Source organism: Drosophila nasuta, chromosome 2R, assembly GCF_023558535.2.
Source record: "Drosophila nasuta strain 15112-1781.00 chromosome 2R, ASM2355853v1, whole genome shotgun sequence".
NCBI classification, from domain to species: domain Eukaryota; kingdom Metazoa; phylum Arthropoda; class Insecta; order Diptera; family Drosophilidae; genus Drosophila; species Drosophila nasuta.
This window is the reverse complement of record NC_083456.1, coordinates 1,002,745-1,020,796: the sequence shown is the minus strand read 5'-3', so window position 1 is coordinate 1,020,796 and position 18,052 is coordinate 1,002,745. Positions and strand designations below refer to the sequence as shown.

Here is an 18,052-nt window from a genome sequence, read left to right as displayed (position 1 = left end):
AAATATTGCGGTATTTTTTCAAAATATACTAAAAATACTAAAATACTAAAAATATACCAAATTGTATATTTGTTATATCGATATAGTACCACATTCAAAATATACCATAGACGGCATAATATACCAGATTGTCGGCCAAAGCAACTAAAACCCTTAGTAAGTAGGCGTTTTTGCCCATGCAAAAGTTTTTGTTTAATAACTTCCACAATTTTTGTCTGATGGCAACCAAATTTTCAGGAATCACAATTACCATAGTTATTATTGTACATACCTAAATTCTCTAGCTCTAAAGTTTCGCTTGTTCTTCGATTTGATATTTGATTTGCGGGGGCGGAAGTGGGCGTTTCAAAAATTTGAAACAAACTTGATCTGCGTGCAAACATAACAAATGATGTCGAAAAAAAATATAGCTCTATCTCTTATAGTCTCTGGATCCAGTGTTTCATACGGACAGACGGACATGGCTAGATCGTCTCGGCTGTTGATGCTGATCAAGAATATATATACTTTATACATACATTTCCTGCCGGCACAAAGTTATAATACCCTTCTACCGTATGGGTAGCGGGTATAAAAACGGCGGATTCACTCATTATTAAACTTATTAAAAATTTTATTAGAAATGTAATTAAGTATAAGCCAACCACAAAAAATATGAAAATGTCTTAAGTTTCTTATAAAATTTGACTTTTTTTAGGTTGAAACTATTCAGATGTATACTTTTTATGGTGGGAGATGCTTTCTTCTGCCTGTTACATATATTTCCTGCAGGCACAAAGTTGTAATACCTACCTAATATCTACTCTATAGATAGATAAAAAAGCAAAACAATGGGGTATTGAATTAATATATCGAAAGAATACTAAATTAATTCGTATATAATTTTTTTTTATTTTTATCTGATCGCAAGCAAATTTTCGGGAATTAATATAGTTGAAATTACCATACTATTTGAAACAAACTTGATCTGTGTGCAAACATAACAAATGCTATCAAAAAATTATATAATCGACAAAAATCGAATAAAAAACGTAATTTTAAAGGTAAGTCGCGAATTTTAGTATATTCAACAATAACTTTGTGAATCCTGAAGTTTTTGGATGCGATCAAATAAAAATTGTCGAAGTTATTAAAGAAATACTTTTGTATGAGCAAAAATTACTACTTACTAGGTGTCTTAGGTACTTTAGCGATTATCCGGTATATTTTGAATGTGATACTATATCGATATGCCAAATATACCATCTGGTATTTTTACAATTCAATAGAATATTATTTTGGTATATTTTGAGAATAATACCGCAATATTTTACTTTTATTCAAAATGGGTAGCAGGTACCTCACACTCGACTGTGGTTTTCTTACTTGTTTTTACATAAAGCAAGCGAAGCTGCGAGCTCAGTATAATATAGTTTACTTACTTCCTTTGTAAAGCATTTATTATACGCAATTTTAATTTTAAACGTTTATTTAATAAAATTTTACTACTACGGACAAAAATTGTTCAATGTGTATAGCTTTCATCAGCAAATGTACAAAATTTATTTTGCTTTTTTATTGCATATAAGCTACGATTTGCCCTGGAAGTGCGAACTTGTAAAACTGTTTGACGTGGTTGTGTTTCATGTGATTCACAATGATAAAACGTAGTCAGCGTAACATATCTTTGATACATTATGTAATCGTAACAGGTTTAACGCATATTCGTACAAGTCTACAATTATTTTGTTAAACTGTGTTAGAACTGTCTACTTATTGAATCGAAAAACGTTGCTTAATATAACCGCCACTATATATGTATATATGTTTATATTTATGTGTATTTATTTATATGCATATATCAAGTACAGACTAAATTTTTGTAGCGATACCTATATAAAAACTTTATTAACAATATATCGTATATAATCTATGTATGTATAACGCGACTTTGTGTGAGAAGCGAATAAAATTTACGGTGGTACTTATGAAACTTATCAATTTAACATTTGGACAAATTACGACTGCAATTACATTGTGTAAAGCCAATTTGCTATGCTAGGTTTCTGGATTTGAAAGAGTATTATCAGGAGCATACATATGTTTCTTAAGTGTTTGAACAAGGCGATTCCATTTGATTTGTTTGTTTTGAGGCACATTCGATGGATCACTAAAGGACATAAAAATAAATGGTTGGATTGTATATCTCATGCCAGGGCTTAAATCGCTTTCTAGAAATTCTTTTTGATGGCCATGAAGGCGGAGAAAGCAAACGGCGTCATCAAAGAACAGACATATACCAAAATATTTACCAGATATGAATCATTAGCTAAAAATATCAGAAAATTATTTTCAACTTTGATTTTTAAAATAAAAATTTGCCATACCTCCGTTGCAAATATCGTGCAGAATATCCTCCACATATCCATTATCATTATCACAAAGGCATTGCTTGATTTTACTTGACATAAACTTAGAGACCCCAATCGTTCGGTTGTTGTTGTTTTCGAATTGACAAACCATTCCATCTTCACAATCGTTGTTGTTGTTGCACTTATGACGCAGCCCTGCAAGGTTTATAAAAGTGGTATCGAGTGTCAAGAATATTAGGAAAATAATAAAAAGTGGTTTAACCTAGCTGATGAGCTAATTACAAATTTAAACTAAAATTTGTGTAACAACTAGCCAGATTTGCTTTTTTAAATTGTGTAAATATTTGTATTTTAATAAAACCTTTTTACTGCGTAAAACTATTATTTTACTCTGTGACTGCTCTTCTCGTTTCATACATGATACATATCTAGATTCATACATTTGCTACAGCGTTAATAATAGATTTGCTCTGTTCTGCATCTTTACCTGAGCATATACATGCCTACATATGTATAGGTATATTATTCTTGTTCAGAAATATGTCGCGGACCGATTAACCATCAATGCACATTCTAAACCGCAAATGGAAGGAGTTCATTCCGTATTACAAAATTAACGTTAATTCTCTAAGAAGTTATTTTCATAATTCATACCCAGCAAGCAACAGTTGAAAAGGAAATTAAAACATTAAAATGATTTAAACCAAAATAATACCAAACAATAAATTTCGAATAATAAACGATTAGATTCAATAATGACTCTCTATTTGTGACTCGAATTTCTCTCAATAGCACTCAAAAATGAGTCTATACTATTAAAAATTAATCAAATTTCTTTCCAGCAGAAGACTCCTAAAAGACTTTTGTGATTAAAGCACCCTCTCTCTTGGCTTTACTCTTATTGTTGGATTTATTCAAAGCTTTTAAGTTAATAATAAAAAGATGTGTATTACTTTTACTCAAAGGTCAATGATAGTGCAGAGCTGACCACTGCGTTTTAAATATATATAATAAACGCAAATATATACAATTTAGATTTACTATAAAGGCATTACACAGACCAAGATTGTTTCCAATTGGATTTTTAACACCAGAAACATGTTGATACAGTGACCTTCAATCATATAAAGTCTTTTGTCATTGAGTAACAATATCAAAAACCGAAATTTAACCATTTCCATATCCTTCCCTTTAAATATTCCATACAACATTAAAAGAGCGACTTAAGAGTGTTAATACCTTAGCTTTTGTTGCTTGGACCGAGAGCATTTTTTATATAAATTATATTTTATATAAACTTGACTATTTCTGTGGACATTCATTATTTCTATGAGAACTAAACATTTTTGGCATTTTCTCGTCTGTACGTGTTCTCTGTAATTTGTTTTACTGTGCATGTCACAAATTGGCATTGCGACGATTCAAAAGGTAAGGTAACCTATTTTATACACGGCATAGTCGCATAAATTTTACTTTGCGCTGCACTTAGTGAAAAACTTGATTCATGTTGGCTCGTGTAATACTTCATTGCAATATCGTAATGTTAACAAAACAACACTATTATTTGCAACCACAGTTTTTGACTTCGAAAATATGCTTGTTTCCATACAAATTCTTTGTGCTTATGATAACTTTAAAAATAAATAAAAAAAATACTGGAAAATGTATTCCAAAAATCGTATACTGCTGCAACAAACCGCTTCAGAATTAATTGCCCGTTCTTAGGTATTAAGCATAAAGGTCTAATAGAATAATAAATGGGTCAACAAGGGAAATTTAAATAAATAAAGAAATCTTATGAGAAAGAACATCAGGTGTATTTATGTGTACATGCTAGTTTGTTGATGAGACATTGTTTAATTCTCATTTATAGCCACTTGACACTTATTCCGTTAACAAGCAAAATAACAAGTTTGTATGAAGCTGTGCTTTTGAATTATTCAAGTAATTTACTCGTATGTATGTATGTATGTATGTACGTGTTTATGAAAAGTACCTAGCAGTTAGATATGTAGGGTACAGGTAACACTAGCGTAAGAACAACGTTTACGTTTCTACTATACATTTTTTACTTACCCTTGAGTACATCAGGACAAAGTCCATTCGCTGGAGGAGAATCGTCTCCGCACAGACAACGAAGTTTGTAGTCGTTGGGATCCCTCACACAGCTAGTACGTTCTATGGCCGAGCAATCCTCGTGTGTACTGCATTCGCGCCCTTTGACTGTAAACCGAATGACACGTACATATGTTAATACTATTATGTATTATGTATAAGTTTAGTTTTTATACCCGCTACCCATAATGTGAAAGGGTATTATAACTTTGTGCCTGCAGGAAATGTATGTAACAGGCAGAAGGAATCATCTCCGACCCGATAAAGTATATATATTCTTGATCATCGTTAACAGCAAAAACGATATAGCCATGCATGATTACATTTAAGTATGATTGCGATCAGACAAGAAATACTTTTTTGTAAATAGGCAAAGAACACCTATCGCAATCAAGTCTAAGTTGCTTTTGCTGACTCTATACTATATTTTAAACCTAGTACTATACCGATATACCAAAAATAGCCGTCGGTTTATTTTAGTATTTTTTGTATAGTTTTAGAGTATGGATTTGTTAAAGATGGGTTGCGGTTATATCACTGTCGAGAATTCTCGACTATAGATTTCTTACTTTTATTTCTTTATCAATTATAAATATTCTCAGCAAAATTGGATGTGTGCAACTTTGACTCAACAAAGCGTATTCATTTTGACTAAATATAATTAAAATCTAAATTTGTATTTTAGATAACATTTACCGAGCATTTGTAAGCGTATTAAAAACTATAATAATGCAATCTGCAATGTCTACAAAACAGAGCTGTTAAATTGGGGAATATTCTAATGCGGCAAAGAAAAAAGCTGTTTCCGTTTTACCTCAAGTGTAGAAGAAGGCAGTCAATGACAGATAGGTTTCATTCAGTCTAATTCAACAAATACTACCTTAACCTCATTCAACCTTGTACTAACAAATTTCTGCTTCCCTTTCCAAAAAGTCAGTTCCGGCAGTTCCTTTATCGATATGCATTTACCAATTTGCTTTGCCATTAGCATTGTTGTCATATCATTTGACTGACTTGTTTGATCAATTTCTGATTACTGCTTACTGCAAACGTACTAAGTTAGTTTCAAATACAATTTATGTGTATTTGCTTATAAGGTTGCTAGAAACAAAGCGTATCATTGAACAATTGTTTATGTGTGTAGCATTCCTATTAATATTATTTAGGGGATTAACATGTCAATAAAGCCCAAAATCTACAAGAGATGGGTGTTACGATAGCATTTAAAACTTGAACAGTTCTGTTATTTTTAACGTATTGAGATACATATATGAACATATTGTGCTATAGTTATACATATGTAAATAGGTCCTCTACTGTCGAAACGTGTGAAATATCCATGTGAAATACGTCTTTCACACACCACAATTAGCAATTTGGTGCAAAGTGAACATTTCGGCGAATTTGAAATACGACTTGCATTGTTGTTGCCGCAAGACAAACAATGTTTCGTGTGTGACTTGTATTTTCAGAAATTACAGAAAATGATATAACCCAATTCTGAATCCAACAGGACGGATGTGATGTGACACCCACTAGTCGCGATTCAATGACACTGCTCTCCAAGGTGTTCGACCGACTCGTCATATCGACGGACTTAATTTTGTATTGGTATTTGAAAGGCAAAGATTACACAGAGACGCTGGAAAATGTGATTTAAAACAACTCAGCAGCAGTTTTTTGCCGTACAAAATGATTTCTATAATAAAACTTTAATTTTGTATCTAAAAATCTACAACAAACTTGTTTTGAATGCAACAATAACAAATTTTGGTGAAAAAATTATTGCTCTGGCTTTATAGTCTTGGAGCTCTGTAAGTTCATAAGGAAAGACAAACGGACATAGCTATATCGACTCAGATATTGCCGCTGATTAAGAATGACATACATATTATTACCACAAGGTTATAATACCCTTCTTATGCTATGGGTAGCGGATATAAATAGTTGGTCACATCAAAAGTTAAAAGTTAATTATCTTTCAAATGATATCTCAATAGATGACCCACAACCCATTACATTTCATAAGTCAGTGACTTGCATTTTTCTAACTTTATTAAATATAAAGAATAGAAAGTTTTGAATATGAATAAATTTTATAATATAATAATGTACACTAAGTGTTATAATACAAATTTCTGCCTTTCAAAATCTTCGAAGAAGGTTTGTCAACTCATTTAATATAAAAATTCTAAGTCTAAAAAAATGTCTCTTAAGATGGACAATTTTATGCCGAGATCCTAAAATTTTGGAAAATTTGAATAATTTTAATTAAACTTTTTTCATTTTAGGATTTAATTTCATTCTATAATGAAAATTTCTCTAGTATTAAACATAGTAATCCTCATTTGAGACGAAGGATAGAAAACATAAAATTTGTTTTTCAATTATTCCTTATCCTTAATTTAAGTTACGTCTGGGTGAACTTATTCTGCAGCTTACCTGTGGGAGTTTGTGTAGGGGGCGGCTGATTATTGGTCTTGCCGAATGTTGTTAATGCCGTTGAGCTGACACCAAAGAGGATGATAAAAACACCAAAGAGCATGGTTAGGCTGCCACATTGTGTAAAACGCTTCAATGGTTGCATTTTATGTTGCTGTACAAACACTTAAAACCGTAAAGTTATGTTAGGGCGCGAAAAATGTTATATAAAACACTTCTTCCTTCGTTTTATATAGTATACAGTTATAAGTTAAATTATTTGCTTAATGTTCAAATAATTTGAAGCTTTCTTAACTAAAATTCTAGAAGTCTCTCCACTAAGTCCATTAAATATTTTATGAACGAAACAAAAAGTATTGCTTCACATCAACGTCACTTAAGATTATTCTCGTATTTCCTTTGTATTCAACTTGTTAGACAAGTACACACTTTCAATTTTAGTTTTAATACTAATTAAGTCAGGAACAAGACTTGAGTCTGAGCCGATTTTACAACGAACCATTCGCTTGCGCGTTCTAAATCCAAATGATGAATTTCCTTGCCGAAACGTTGCTTAAATTTTGTGTACCAACTGCGCCGTGGACAGCTCAACGGCTACTTACCACTCGCTCACGCCAGGTACGGCCTACCCTTAAGGCTCAAGGAATTAAAATTAGACGAACTTGGTAGCGAAGTGCATATACTCTTTCGGATTACAGGATTTCAATTGAGGTAAGAAGTGTGTTAGGGATACTGCAGATATTCTACACAGCATACAGATTTGGCATCTCAATCATAATATAGTGAACGAAAATATAATCAGGTAAAATAAACCAATTTTCCATGGTTTTCCATTTGATTTTCATTTTATCATCTGTTTCGTGTGTTAACTCTCGATTGTGATATTCTAGTAGAATGAAAGTGTAATAAAATCTTCTTTCAACTACTCTATAACTATGCCAGAATTTATTCATTTATGCATGTATATGTGCATGTGTCTGTGTGCATGTCATGCTGTAACGCACTTGTAGTGAATTCGTGTGCTTCGCTAACGAAGATGGATTTTTGTTGTTGCTTTGTTGTTTCACCTTCGTGCAATTTTTATTGTTGTTGTGCTCAGGTCGTAGCCTTGTCTTGGTGTAACTCAATGGAAGTATTATAATAATGGCGAAGTCATTAGAGCCATTGCATAGCTTAGTTTTCGGAGCCCCTAACTAATACACTCAGAAGTCAAACAACAATAAAGTGTAGCATTAGCACGCACAACAACTAGCAACAAAAACGACATCAACCAATGCAAATAAAAAAGCACAACAATCTCAAGACCAAAAAAAAGAAATGCTAGAGGTTGGAGTATAGAGTATTTTTGAAAATCAACAGCAAGTACCTACTTTGTCCATTACTCAGTTGACTGTTTTGTTTTTACTCAGCTATAGTTACAGGTCTGAAACTACGAATACAACTAAGTGTACTACTCAGTTGCCGATTTCTGCTTGTTGCTTCCGTAAAATAGTGTTCAAAGGTCCCAAGCCACGCCGACAGTGTAGAAAATGGACATCGTCCCAATGCATGAAACTGAAGAGTTACTACGTATTCTAAATGTGCTATTGGTTTTTGTAGCCTGCTTGATATTAATATCATATTTATTTAATATTTTATTTAACTGTTGGGAAAAATTATAACGGAAAAGTACATATGCTTTTTACAAAAACCTTGATACATTATCTAGTTATTATTTAAAACAAAGCCCATGCAACTTATTACACGAGGTACGAAGATAGCTGTGCACACGAGTAAGTAACCTACAAAGGGGTAGAAAAGTGTATGCTTGGCATACAATGCACTATGTTGAATTTGACCCGTTTTTGTGGCCAAAATTAAAATTTGTGAAATTAACAAGATTTTTTAATGCAGGTTTCTTGTATAATAAAGGTTATTACTATAGGAAGGTATTTTAGAAAAGTAAGCGTGTCAACGCCCCCCTCCGCCCACAGAAATCGAAAAAAAAAACGAATACCTAAAGCAATTTTCAAGTTAGAGCACAGGATGAATGTCCTATTTCAAAAGCGTCCTGCAAATTTGGTCCAGATCGGATAATAAATATGAAAGTTGTTCAAGAAAAAAAAATCGCAAATGCTTTACCACGGGCTTGTTTATCATTTTACGAATAGTGACGGCTTTTCCAGGGTTTAACGCAAGTAATCTTAATAGGACAGCAAGATCAACAAGTTATGAAAGTGTATATGGCATTTCGTTACTCACAAAATCTCCTTGCTTATGCTTAAAACCTTTTGGAAAGTTCAACTTTCTTTCCAAAAGTGACAAGGGGACAACACTTGCTAGATATACAAATTGTTTGAAAAATACTAACAAAACACGAAACATATTAGTATCAACACATAGTACTAACCTGAATTTTGTAATTTAATGATTTTTTTGTGGGAGATATGCCAATTTGAAATTGCACCGGAAATATAACATTTAACACAGCACTTCTAACACTAAACTGTTAAGTTAACATTTTAGGTGTACAATATCGCGATTTGATCATTTCTCAACATAGTAATTTTGAAAAAAACGGAAATTTGAATACTTGTGAAAAATGAGTTTTGGCCACGAAAACGGGTCAAATTCAACATAGTGCAATGGTCAGCCAGTTCGTAGCTTGGAAACCTGGAATTCATGTAATACCGAACTTCGACTTGCTTAACTTTTGATGATGGTAATGGTGATGCGATGTTTATTTTTGGGCACATTGCCATAGAATATGCCAATCGGGAATCTTATCAGGTCAATAATCTTCTAATAAACGATTATTTTGATTGGTGTTACAGAAACCTTTGGTATCTATGATGCAACGCATAGAAAATAAATTGTACATGCAAACAAAAAATTGTAATTTACAATAATAATTAATTAAACAGATCGTGAATGTGAACTTTCTATGTCATTAAGATACTGACTATAAAGAATTATCGAGGTTAACGAGTTGCTTTGATTACTGATGAAGATCACAAAATTGTACACCCCTCCCATTTTCAACGGACTCAAGCAACGAGTATTATGAATTTACTTTTGCATGGCATACCTAATTAAATCAAAGCGAAATATTTATATGAATGTATTTGTGTATATTATATACACATATTTTTTGGCATTATTGATAAATGTTGTGACCGAAATTGTAGAAAAATTATACAGCAAAATCACGAATGAAAAGCTACTCTAGTGCTTATAATACAGGCAATCTAAAAACTGACTTTTTGCAGCAAACAAAGTCGTGTGGCTGTGCCCAGTAATTAAATAACCATTTCTTTTCGTTTGTCCACAATCTTGCCGCCATGTTATTCTTAACTGATGATTAATTAGTGCGACTGGCAAATGCAAAGTGGCATCGTTGTGGAACTGGCGATGAGCATGCCTAGAAGTCATCACGTTTACGCTGCGCAACCGGAACCCAGCCCAGCCACAATAACTCTTGACTGAATGCCAATTTGGCTACTTTAATTTCGTATTACCGCCACGACTAATATCACACAAACCGCATGCATACCCAAATTCAAATTTACGCAAGTATACAAATATACGTACATATTGAAATATCTCACTACTAACGAGCACTGACACACTAGGTTCACAGAACCTTCCTATAAATGTAACAGTTATGTAAATATGAACAATTCGAAATGGGAATCTGAAGTACTGGGTCCAAATGCGTCTTTCTTATGTCGGATAGTATTTCCGTCTAAACCAGGATCTATATTGAGGCCTTAATCTATGCAATCCGATTGTCAGTAGCTGAAGGGGCATTAGACTTAAACATACATAATATAATATATGACTTATGTTATATGTATAAGCCATTTCTTAGAGCTTGACTAACTGATATTTGGTATAGAATATTATATATATTATTTTGTTGACCGTTAACCCGAACTTTCTAAATGTTTATGCGGTCAACCAAACTTTTACAGTCAGAAGTATGGTAACTTACGCATGAAGAAAAAAAGTAAATCTAAATAACAAACGGGCAACGAAACTCGAGAAGGCAAGAAACTGGAGAAAAATCAATGGCAAACTACATTGAAAACTTTTGCAACTATGAGTGTTCCATATACAAAATCCAGAGAGTAAAGCATGTCGAGCAACACACGTCTAAACTCAGTTGATTGCAAAGCTACAAATTCGTTTGCAAGTTCGTTATTCAAGCAGCCAGACTTGTAATACGAGTATGAGTACCATGGGGTCCCAAGCTGTTCATAGGCCAAACTCCCTCATTATTGCCCCAACCTCTTGTAGTGGCTAAGAATTCGACTGTTTGAATTGATGACGGCTCCGCTGCACGCAATCCATGACATCACCATTGTTCACGAATGTTAGTTTTTTCTTAAATCGCGCTATACAAATATGCTGGCAATTAGAATGAGTGGTAACCACCTAACGAAACCATGAAGGCATAGCCTCGCCAGTGACTTAGGTGACGCACAGTATTACTCAAAGGACTTGAAGACCTACGCAACCCAACCCATCAGGTCAATGCCAATAATTGGTCACAATACAAAATAAAATATTCAATTTCAAATCGATAAAAGAGTTTTCTAAATGAACTTTGCCATAGAAGTGCACTTGTAAAAATATAAATGATGAGCAGGAACGCACTCGACATTAGCTTTTCCTTTATTTTGATTGCACTTAGTCCTGTATTAGTAAGATGTATTTACTACACAGAATTTTAATTTATAAATTGTTCCATCAGATTTCTTTCAATATAATTGGTTTTATGGGAATTTTAAAAAGTATTTTCACAAATTAACGGAATAAACATTAAGTTACCTGCAGGTAATTTTTTTACCCGCTACATATAGGTTAGAAGGGTATTATATTTTTGTACCTACATTAAATGTATGTAGCGAGAAGAAATCTACAACCCTTTAAAATATATGTAATCGTCATTAGCGTCAACAGATGAGGCGATTTAGCCATATCCGTCATTTTGTATGAATAGCTAGATCTAAGACTATAAAAAGAATAGGCCTATCATTTTTTTTACAGCATTTGCCAATTATTGTACGCAGAGCAAGTTTATTTTCGATTTTTTCCACGCTCACAATTGAAACAAGTAAGAGTGAGATACCCGCTACTCATTTTGAATAAAAGCAATATATTGCGGTATTATTCTTAAAATATACCAAAAAAATGCGCAGCTCCAGTGGAAGTGGGCGTGGTAAAAATTTGAACCAAACTTGATCTGCGTGCAAACATAACAAATGTCGAAAAAAATTAGATCTTTATCTCTTACAGACTCTGAGATCCAGGTGTTCATATAGACTTTGCGTTCATCTGTCTGACAGATGTTATCAACTGAAATGTTATTAAAGGAATAGTTTTATTTGGCTGCTTTGTTTAATAATTTGGTATATCATGAATGTAATAGTATATTGGTATACCAAATTGTTGTATTTTTTCAGTGCACTGTTTTGTTTGTATTAAAAATGGGTAATGGGTGTCTTAGAGCCTTACCGCAAGATTTTTGAAAACGTGCGATGGGGTAACAGCTTAAAACTTAATACAAATTATTTATGGTTTCGTATGATTGGGTTTGCTTTTATTCTTGCGGAAACTTTTGAAAGGAGTTCTGATAGATGTTTTTATTGTTGGAGCATTTTTCACATCTTTTTCGCTTCTGTTGCTTGCGGGGAAAAAAAAGAAGTCTTTAGGTCAGTCGACGCCCAACAGCGCCGTGGAATTAAAATCACAATAATATTTTTAATATTTCCCTAGATAGTTTTGCCATTATGTGTTCGATCAACTTACGAAAGCCACCTATTGCCCAAATTACACAAGAATTGTAAAATTGCTTAGAGAGAAACTGTCACAAACTGAAAATAAGATAAAAAATACATCTACAAATACAAAGCTGAAATTCATAAGTTTAAACTTACTTTTTAGAACAGTTTATACTCACAGTATAAATAGACATAAACAATCAAATAATTATTATAAGATTAAATAGAACGATTAACTAATTTACCGAGAATAAACGGAGCGCACAAAATATAAATACGACTGTTTGCTAAACAAGGGTGGCAGTTATATTTAACATATATTTTGAAATATTTTGCAAAACTAGTTGAGTGTGTTTGATATTAACATACTACGAGGGCGGCCTGGCAAGTGAAAGATTAAGACAAAAAATTGGTTTTCATATAAGTAAACTTTACTTTTTATGTTATGCTGCAACTCATCCGTCTTAAATTTTCTTTTAGTCCAAAAACTTTGGCAAGTTCGAAAACATAAGTACTAAGAAATTCTAAACGGTAACGGATTAAATTTAATTTAGATTATATGAAGATATCTGTGAATATATTTCAAATATTTCTAGAATCTAAAAAAGCGTAGATGACTGCCGCATTGCTCAAGGTGTAAAATAAAGTAGATTATGAGATCCTTGACTGGAAACTGAAATTACGTGAATCGTGCTGTTTTTCATATGCACCTATATATTATTATATATATTTTAAAATCTTAAAAATGAAATGAACACATAGTTGAACAATTTATAAAATATATTTTAAAATTTTGTACCAATCTCTATTGAGCAATTCCCGAATAAGAATGACCATTTTGACTGTTTTAGGAACTTCACATGAATTATTCTAAGGTTTAAAGAGGAATTATATAATTATGAAAAAGATGATTTCAATACGGCTACTGTGTAAATTATAATAATAATATATATCTTCTGAAAAATAATATTATATTATATTAGAACTAAAGCAATTTGATATCAAAATTTTTCCTTCTCTTAGTGAGATCAGTTACTTACCAGCCCGCCCTCATAGCTTCACATTAAAAAAAATACATTAATTAGCAATATTGTTCTGTTAAAAGGAGAAATTCCGGTTTAATTTAATAAGAAGCGTATTCGTTATAAATAGATATATTTATATATGTACATTTTTCTAAATTCATGAAAACAAGTTACAAAGCTACAAGCTACCTTATTTACCATAAATAAAAGGAGCGCACAAAAAAGAAATGAAAATCGAAATCTACATTTTTGCAAAATACGTGAATACTAATTATGTAACTGGAAGATATTAAGAAGAAATAAAAAATTGTTAAAAAGAGTTTTACAAATGCCAGACAGCTAAAATAATGTTAATGTAATGCTTAAATAGCGTATGCCAGTAACGCTGTTTCTTTCGGCAGCACTGCATTTTCTCTGGCACTGTCGGTGGCGAAGCCTGATTAATTGTTCAAGTCAGAGCCATTACATTAAATGCGAACTTTCGCGTTTTATTTAACAAACTATAAAGTGGGCGTGGCAAAAATTTGAAACAAACTTGATCTGCGTGCAAACATGACAAATGCTGTCGAAAAAAATTATAGCTTTATCTCTTATAGTCTCTGAGATCCAGTGTTTCATACGGACAGACGGACATGGCTAGATCGTCTCGGCTGTTGATGCTGATCAAGAATATATATACTTTATAGGGTCGGAGATGCCACCTTCTACCTGTTACATACATTTCCTGCCGGCACAAAGTTATAATACCCTTCTACCCTATGGGTAGCGGGTATTTCGCGAATCGAGTTTGTTTTAGATCGTTCCCATGCCCTCTTTCGCCGCCACGAATAGACGAAGATCGAATAGCGAGCATAATTAAGAAGCTATATTAGCGGTTTTACATACTATAAAAACTACAGTCTTTATGATTTCGTTGTGATCAGATGAAAACCTACAATATTATTTAATTAAAATTATATATGACATCAAACATCAACTGCAGTTGGAGAGTTGACAGTCTGATATCATTAAATGCAAAACAAATAAGAAAGCTACAGTCGAGTGAGCTCGACTGTGAGTTACCAGCTACCCATTTTGAATAAAAGCAAAATATTGCGGTATTATTCTCAAAATATACCAACCACAAAATACAAAAATGTACCGAATTGTATATTTGGTATATTGATATGGTACTACATTCAAGATATACTATAGAGTGCAAAATATACCAGATTATCTGCTAAATCAAATAGGACCCCTAGTAAGTACTTCGACAATTTTTATCTGATCGCAACCAAATTTTCACAAAGACTATAGTTGTTATTGCATATACCAAAATTCGACTCTATCTTTAAAATTACAATTGTTATTCGAGTTTTGTCGATGTGCGGGGGCGGATACAATACTTTGAAACAAACTTGCGTGGAAACATAATAAATACCGTCATCAGACAGTCGGTATGAACACCTCACTCTCTGAGACTGTAAGAAATAGAGACATAATTTTTTCGTCAGCACTTGTTATGGTTGCAGGCAGATCAAGTTTGTTTCAAATTTTTTCCACGCCCACTTCCGCCCCCGCAAATCCACAAAAATCGAATAACAAGTGTAATTATAAAGCGAATTTTGGCACATACAATAATATCTACAGTCTTTATTATTCCTGAAAGTATAGTTGCCATCAGATTTAAAATGTGGAAGATATTAAAGAAAAACTTTTGTATGGCGAAAACGTCTCATGCAGTGGGATCTTAGTTGATTTTGCTGAGAATTTGGTATATTTGCTACTATATTTTGAATGTAGAACTGTATCAAAACACATAAAATATCCGCCGGTATATTTGTAGTATTTTCGCGGTATATTAATTTGGTATATTATAAAATTAATAGCGTAATATTTTGCTCTTATTCAAAATGAGTAGAGCTGGTATCTCACAGTCGAGCACACTCGACTGTAGCTTTCTTACTTGTTTTATATGGAGGTTCACGGAAAAAACACAATTTCGAATCCGTTCAAAAGATTATGTATGTATATTATATTCGACATCATTAACGTGTTCTACTTTTCTGCGGCACGTGTTTCGTATTTACTCAATGTTAGCATATTGCTTTCTGCTCAATGATTTGAAATCACAAGGAGTAGGGCAATTTGAGTGCTTAAGAGGAAATTAACATTTGATGCAGCATTATTTTATTTTGACGTTAGATGTAGGCTAATCACCGATATGCAATAATCGGATTTTTATACAAAATTACAAGAAAATAAACATGCGGGCCCAATACTATATTTCCATAATTGGATGTTTTTTCATCGACTCACGGAAATTGATATACTGCCACTCTATCTAATAGTAAGAGATCAGCAACGGCCACACTCGCTTGCACTCGTCACGAAAATAAATAGCGACATTGCTCCTTTATTTTGTTGCTCTGGTCGGCAATTTCGAGATCGTCGTTGGCCAATATCGATAACTCACCAATAATATGTTTAAAAAACATACTTTGTTTTTACAAATATAATATTTGAACACAAATTTAATTTATAAACATATGTTTTTAATTTGTTAGATATATTGACCAAATATTGAAAAACGGACTGTGGCATAAACATATTTTGTAAAATGATTTTAGTTTGACAGCTGCGAGTTTGATAAATGAGAATTCGACAAATTCGAACTATGGTCGGAATCTGATGACCCATGCAGATGTGCCGGTTGTTGTGGTTGTTGGGGATGTAAATTGTGTGATTGCTTCGACTGAATAGCTGTACCCGATTCATAATTAATGCGTATCCATTGTCCCTCGCTGTTTTCTTTCCATAGTGATACATTGTTGTCCCCGCCGGTCACTGCCAAAACGTTGCCAGTTGTGGACCAGGAAATACTCCAGACAGCATCATCGAACGTATGTAAAATGCATGATGTCCACTGTGACAAATCGGTATTACTGCTCCAAATGATCACGTGTCGGTCTTGAGATGCTGAGGCTATTTGCAGGCGAGGCAAACCTATTGATGGTGCCCATGCAACATCACGGACCCAGTCAGAATGAGCTTCAAGACGATGCTCTTCAGTCCATCGATCATTGTCTTCTCGCCAAATTTTGATGAGGTTATCACATCCACCGCTGACCAAGCGTTTTACCAACGTAGTGCGTGAAGTAACTCGTTGATCAAATGCCGGATCTGGTGTCTGAGCCGGACACCAAGAAATAGCATTTACTCCAATGGTATGTGCATTTGGTATTTTCTTAGCATCCCAAGCCCAATACTCAGTGTTGCATGTTACCACTGAAATGGAACCATCCGAACTTGCACAAGCAAGAATTAAGCCATATTCGGGAGGTGCAAAATCCACTGAGTTTACAGAAGAATCGTGATTGTTGTATTCGTATCTGTAATGTGGCAATGTAAGCATCAAATAAATAACAAATGTGTAAAAGTGGCACGACGTCCTAGTGCAAGAAACTAACGTAATTGATAATTCATTTGGGAATAGTAATAGTCTAACAAAGTAGATAGTTTGTAAAATTAACAAAGAGGCAATCAACTCCAGGCCCAATGATTGAACTTAAATATGTAAGTAAGTACTCTTATCTAAATGTAAATGTCTACACATACATGCTCACATGCAATACTCACAGTTTGGTCCAGTCTCTGGGTGTTGTTGATTTCCATATAATTACTTTACGATCATAAGAACAGGAAGCCAATATGTTACCGAATTTGGGATGAGCCCAGGCTACTTGCCACACTGGACCCTGATGGCCTTTAAGCTCAGCCAGGGACTTATTATTTTTTACGCGAATGAAAAATTCGAACGCTTCCATCTGACGAACATGTTGCCAGTAATAGACCATAAAAGTCCAGGGCTGCATGATGTACCATGTCCTCATGCTCAGTGTCTATCTCCTGTAGCAAACTCACCATGTTGCCTTCAATTAGTTTTAATGAAAGGAAATTTAAAATAATCTTTTTTTTCGCCCCGGTGTGTTTGACGTGGAAAATAAGTTGAGACCAGGGTGACCAAACTTAAATTTAAATAATATGCTATTTTATACACTATAATATCCCAACTAAAAACCTATTTTTATCATAGAATTTGGTTCGTTAAAAAATTCATGTTTTTTATTTCAAAATTAATGTTAATAAATTATTTTATATTCGCATTATTCGTACTTACTTATGATGCAAATGTGAACTTTAAAGTCGTGAAATCAAACATGTCAATATAGTTTGTGTAAATAGGGTGTAATCAGGTGATTTCCATCGATATCGCACTTTTTTCGATAAATATACCAAACTATTAGCCAAAAACATAGGTCACCAAGTCAGATTCATTACCGCACACACACATCCGCTTAGGGAAGGTTCTACT

General features: G+C 33.3%; 2 protein-coding genes across 12 annotated transcripts; both read right to left on the bottom strand.

Annotated features, from left to right (window-relative positions):
• Positions 1-1,465: 1,465 nt before the first annotated feature.
• LOC132784220 (uncharacterized) lies at positions 1,466-16,260 on the bottom strand. Of its 11 annotated transcripts, none has more exons than XM_060789677.1 (6): positions 12,830-12,933; positions 6,909-7,073; positions 4,428-4,574; positions 2,367-2,546; positions 2,292-2,308; positions 1,466-2,219 (listed from the first exon to the last, which is right to left on the bottom strand). In XM_060789677.1, coding segments are annotated over exons 1-6 (519 nt in total). In that variant the 5' UTR covers positions 12,831-12,933; the 3' UTR covers positions 1,466-2,210. The 11 variants fall into 11 exon arrangements, with proteins under 11 accessions (XP_060645660.1, XP_060645664.1, XP_060645665.1 ...); XM_060789678.1 differs by having other exon boundaries at positions 1,467-2,149; positions 12,830-12,930; XM_060789673.1 differs by adding an exon at positions 12,702-12,766 and having other exon boundaries at positions 1,469-2,308; positions 12,853-12,938.
• On the bottom strand, positions 16,211-17,703 carry LOC132784218 (protein SEC13 homolog). Its single transcript, XM_060789663.1, is given in 3 exon segments — positions 16,211-17,069; positions 17,317-17,474; positions 17,476-17,703. Coding segments are annotated over 3 exon segments (1,053 nt in total). The 5' UTR covers positions 17,605-17,703; the 3' UTR covers positions 16,211-16,303.
• Between the last annotated feature and the right edge of the window lie 349 nt (positions 17,704-18,052).

What these genes read in the sequence shown, in the direction of transcription:
- LOC132784220 (XM_060789672.1), bottom strand. An exon ending in CCCTACACAAACTCCCACAG is followed by an intron (nt 4,575 to 6,908) that starts GTAAGCTGCAGA and finishes TTCGGTTTACAG; the next exon opens with TCAAAGGGCGCGAATGCAGT. An exon ending in TTGTCCTGATGTACTCAAGG is followed by an intron (nt 2,547 to 4,427) that starts GTAAGTAAAAAA and finishes TAAACCTTGCAG; the next exon opens with GGCTGCGTCATAAGTGCAAC.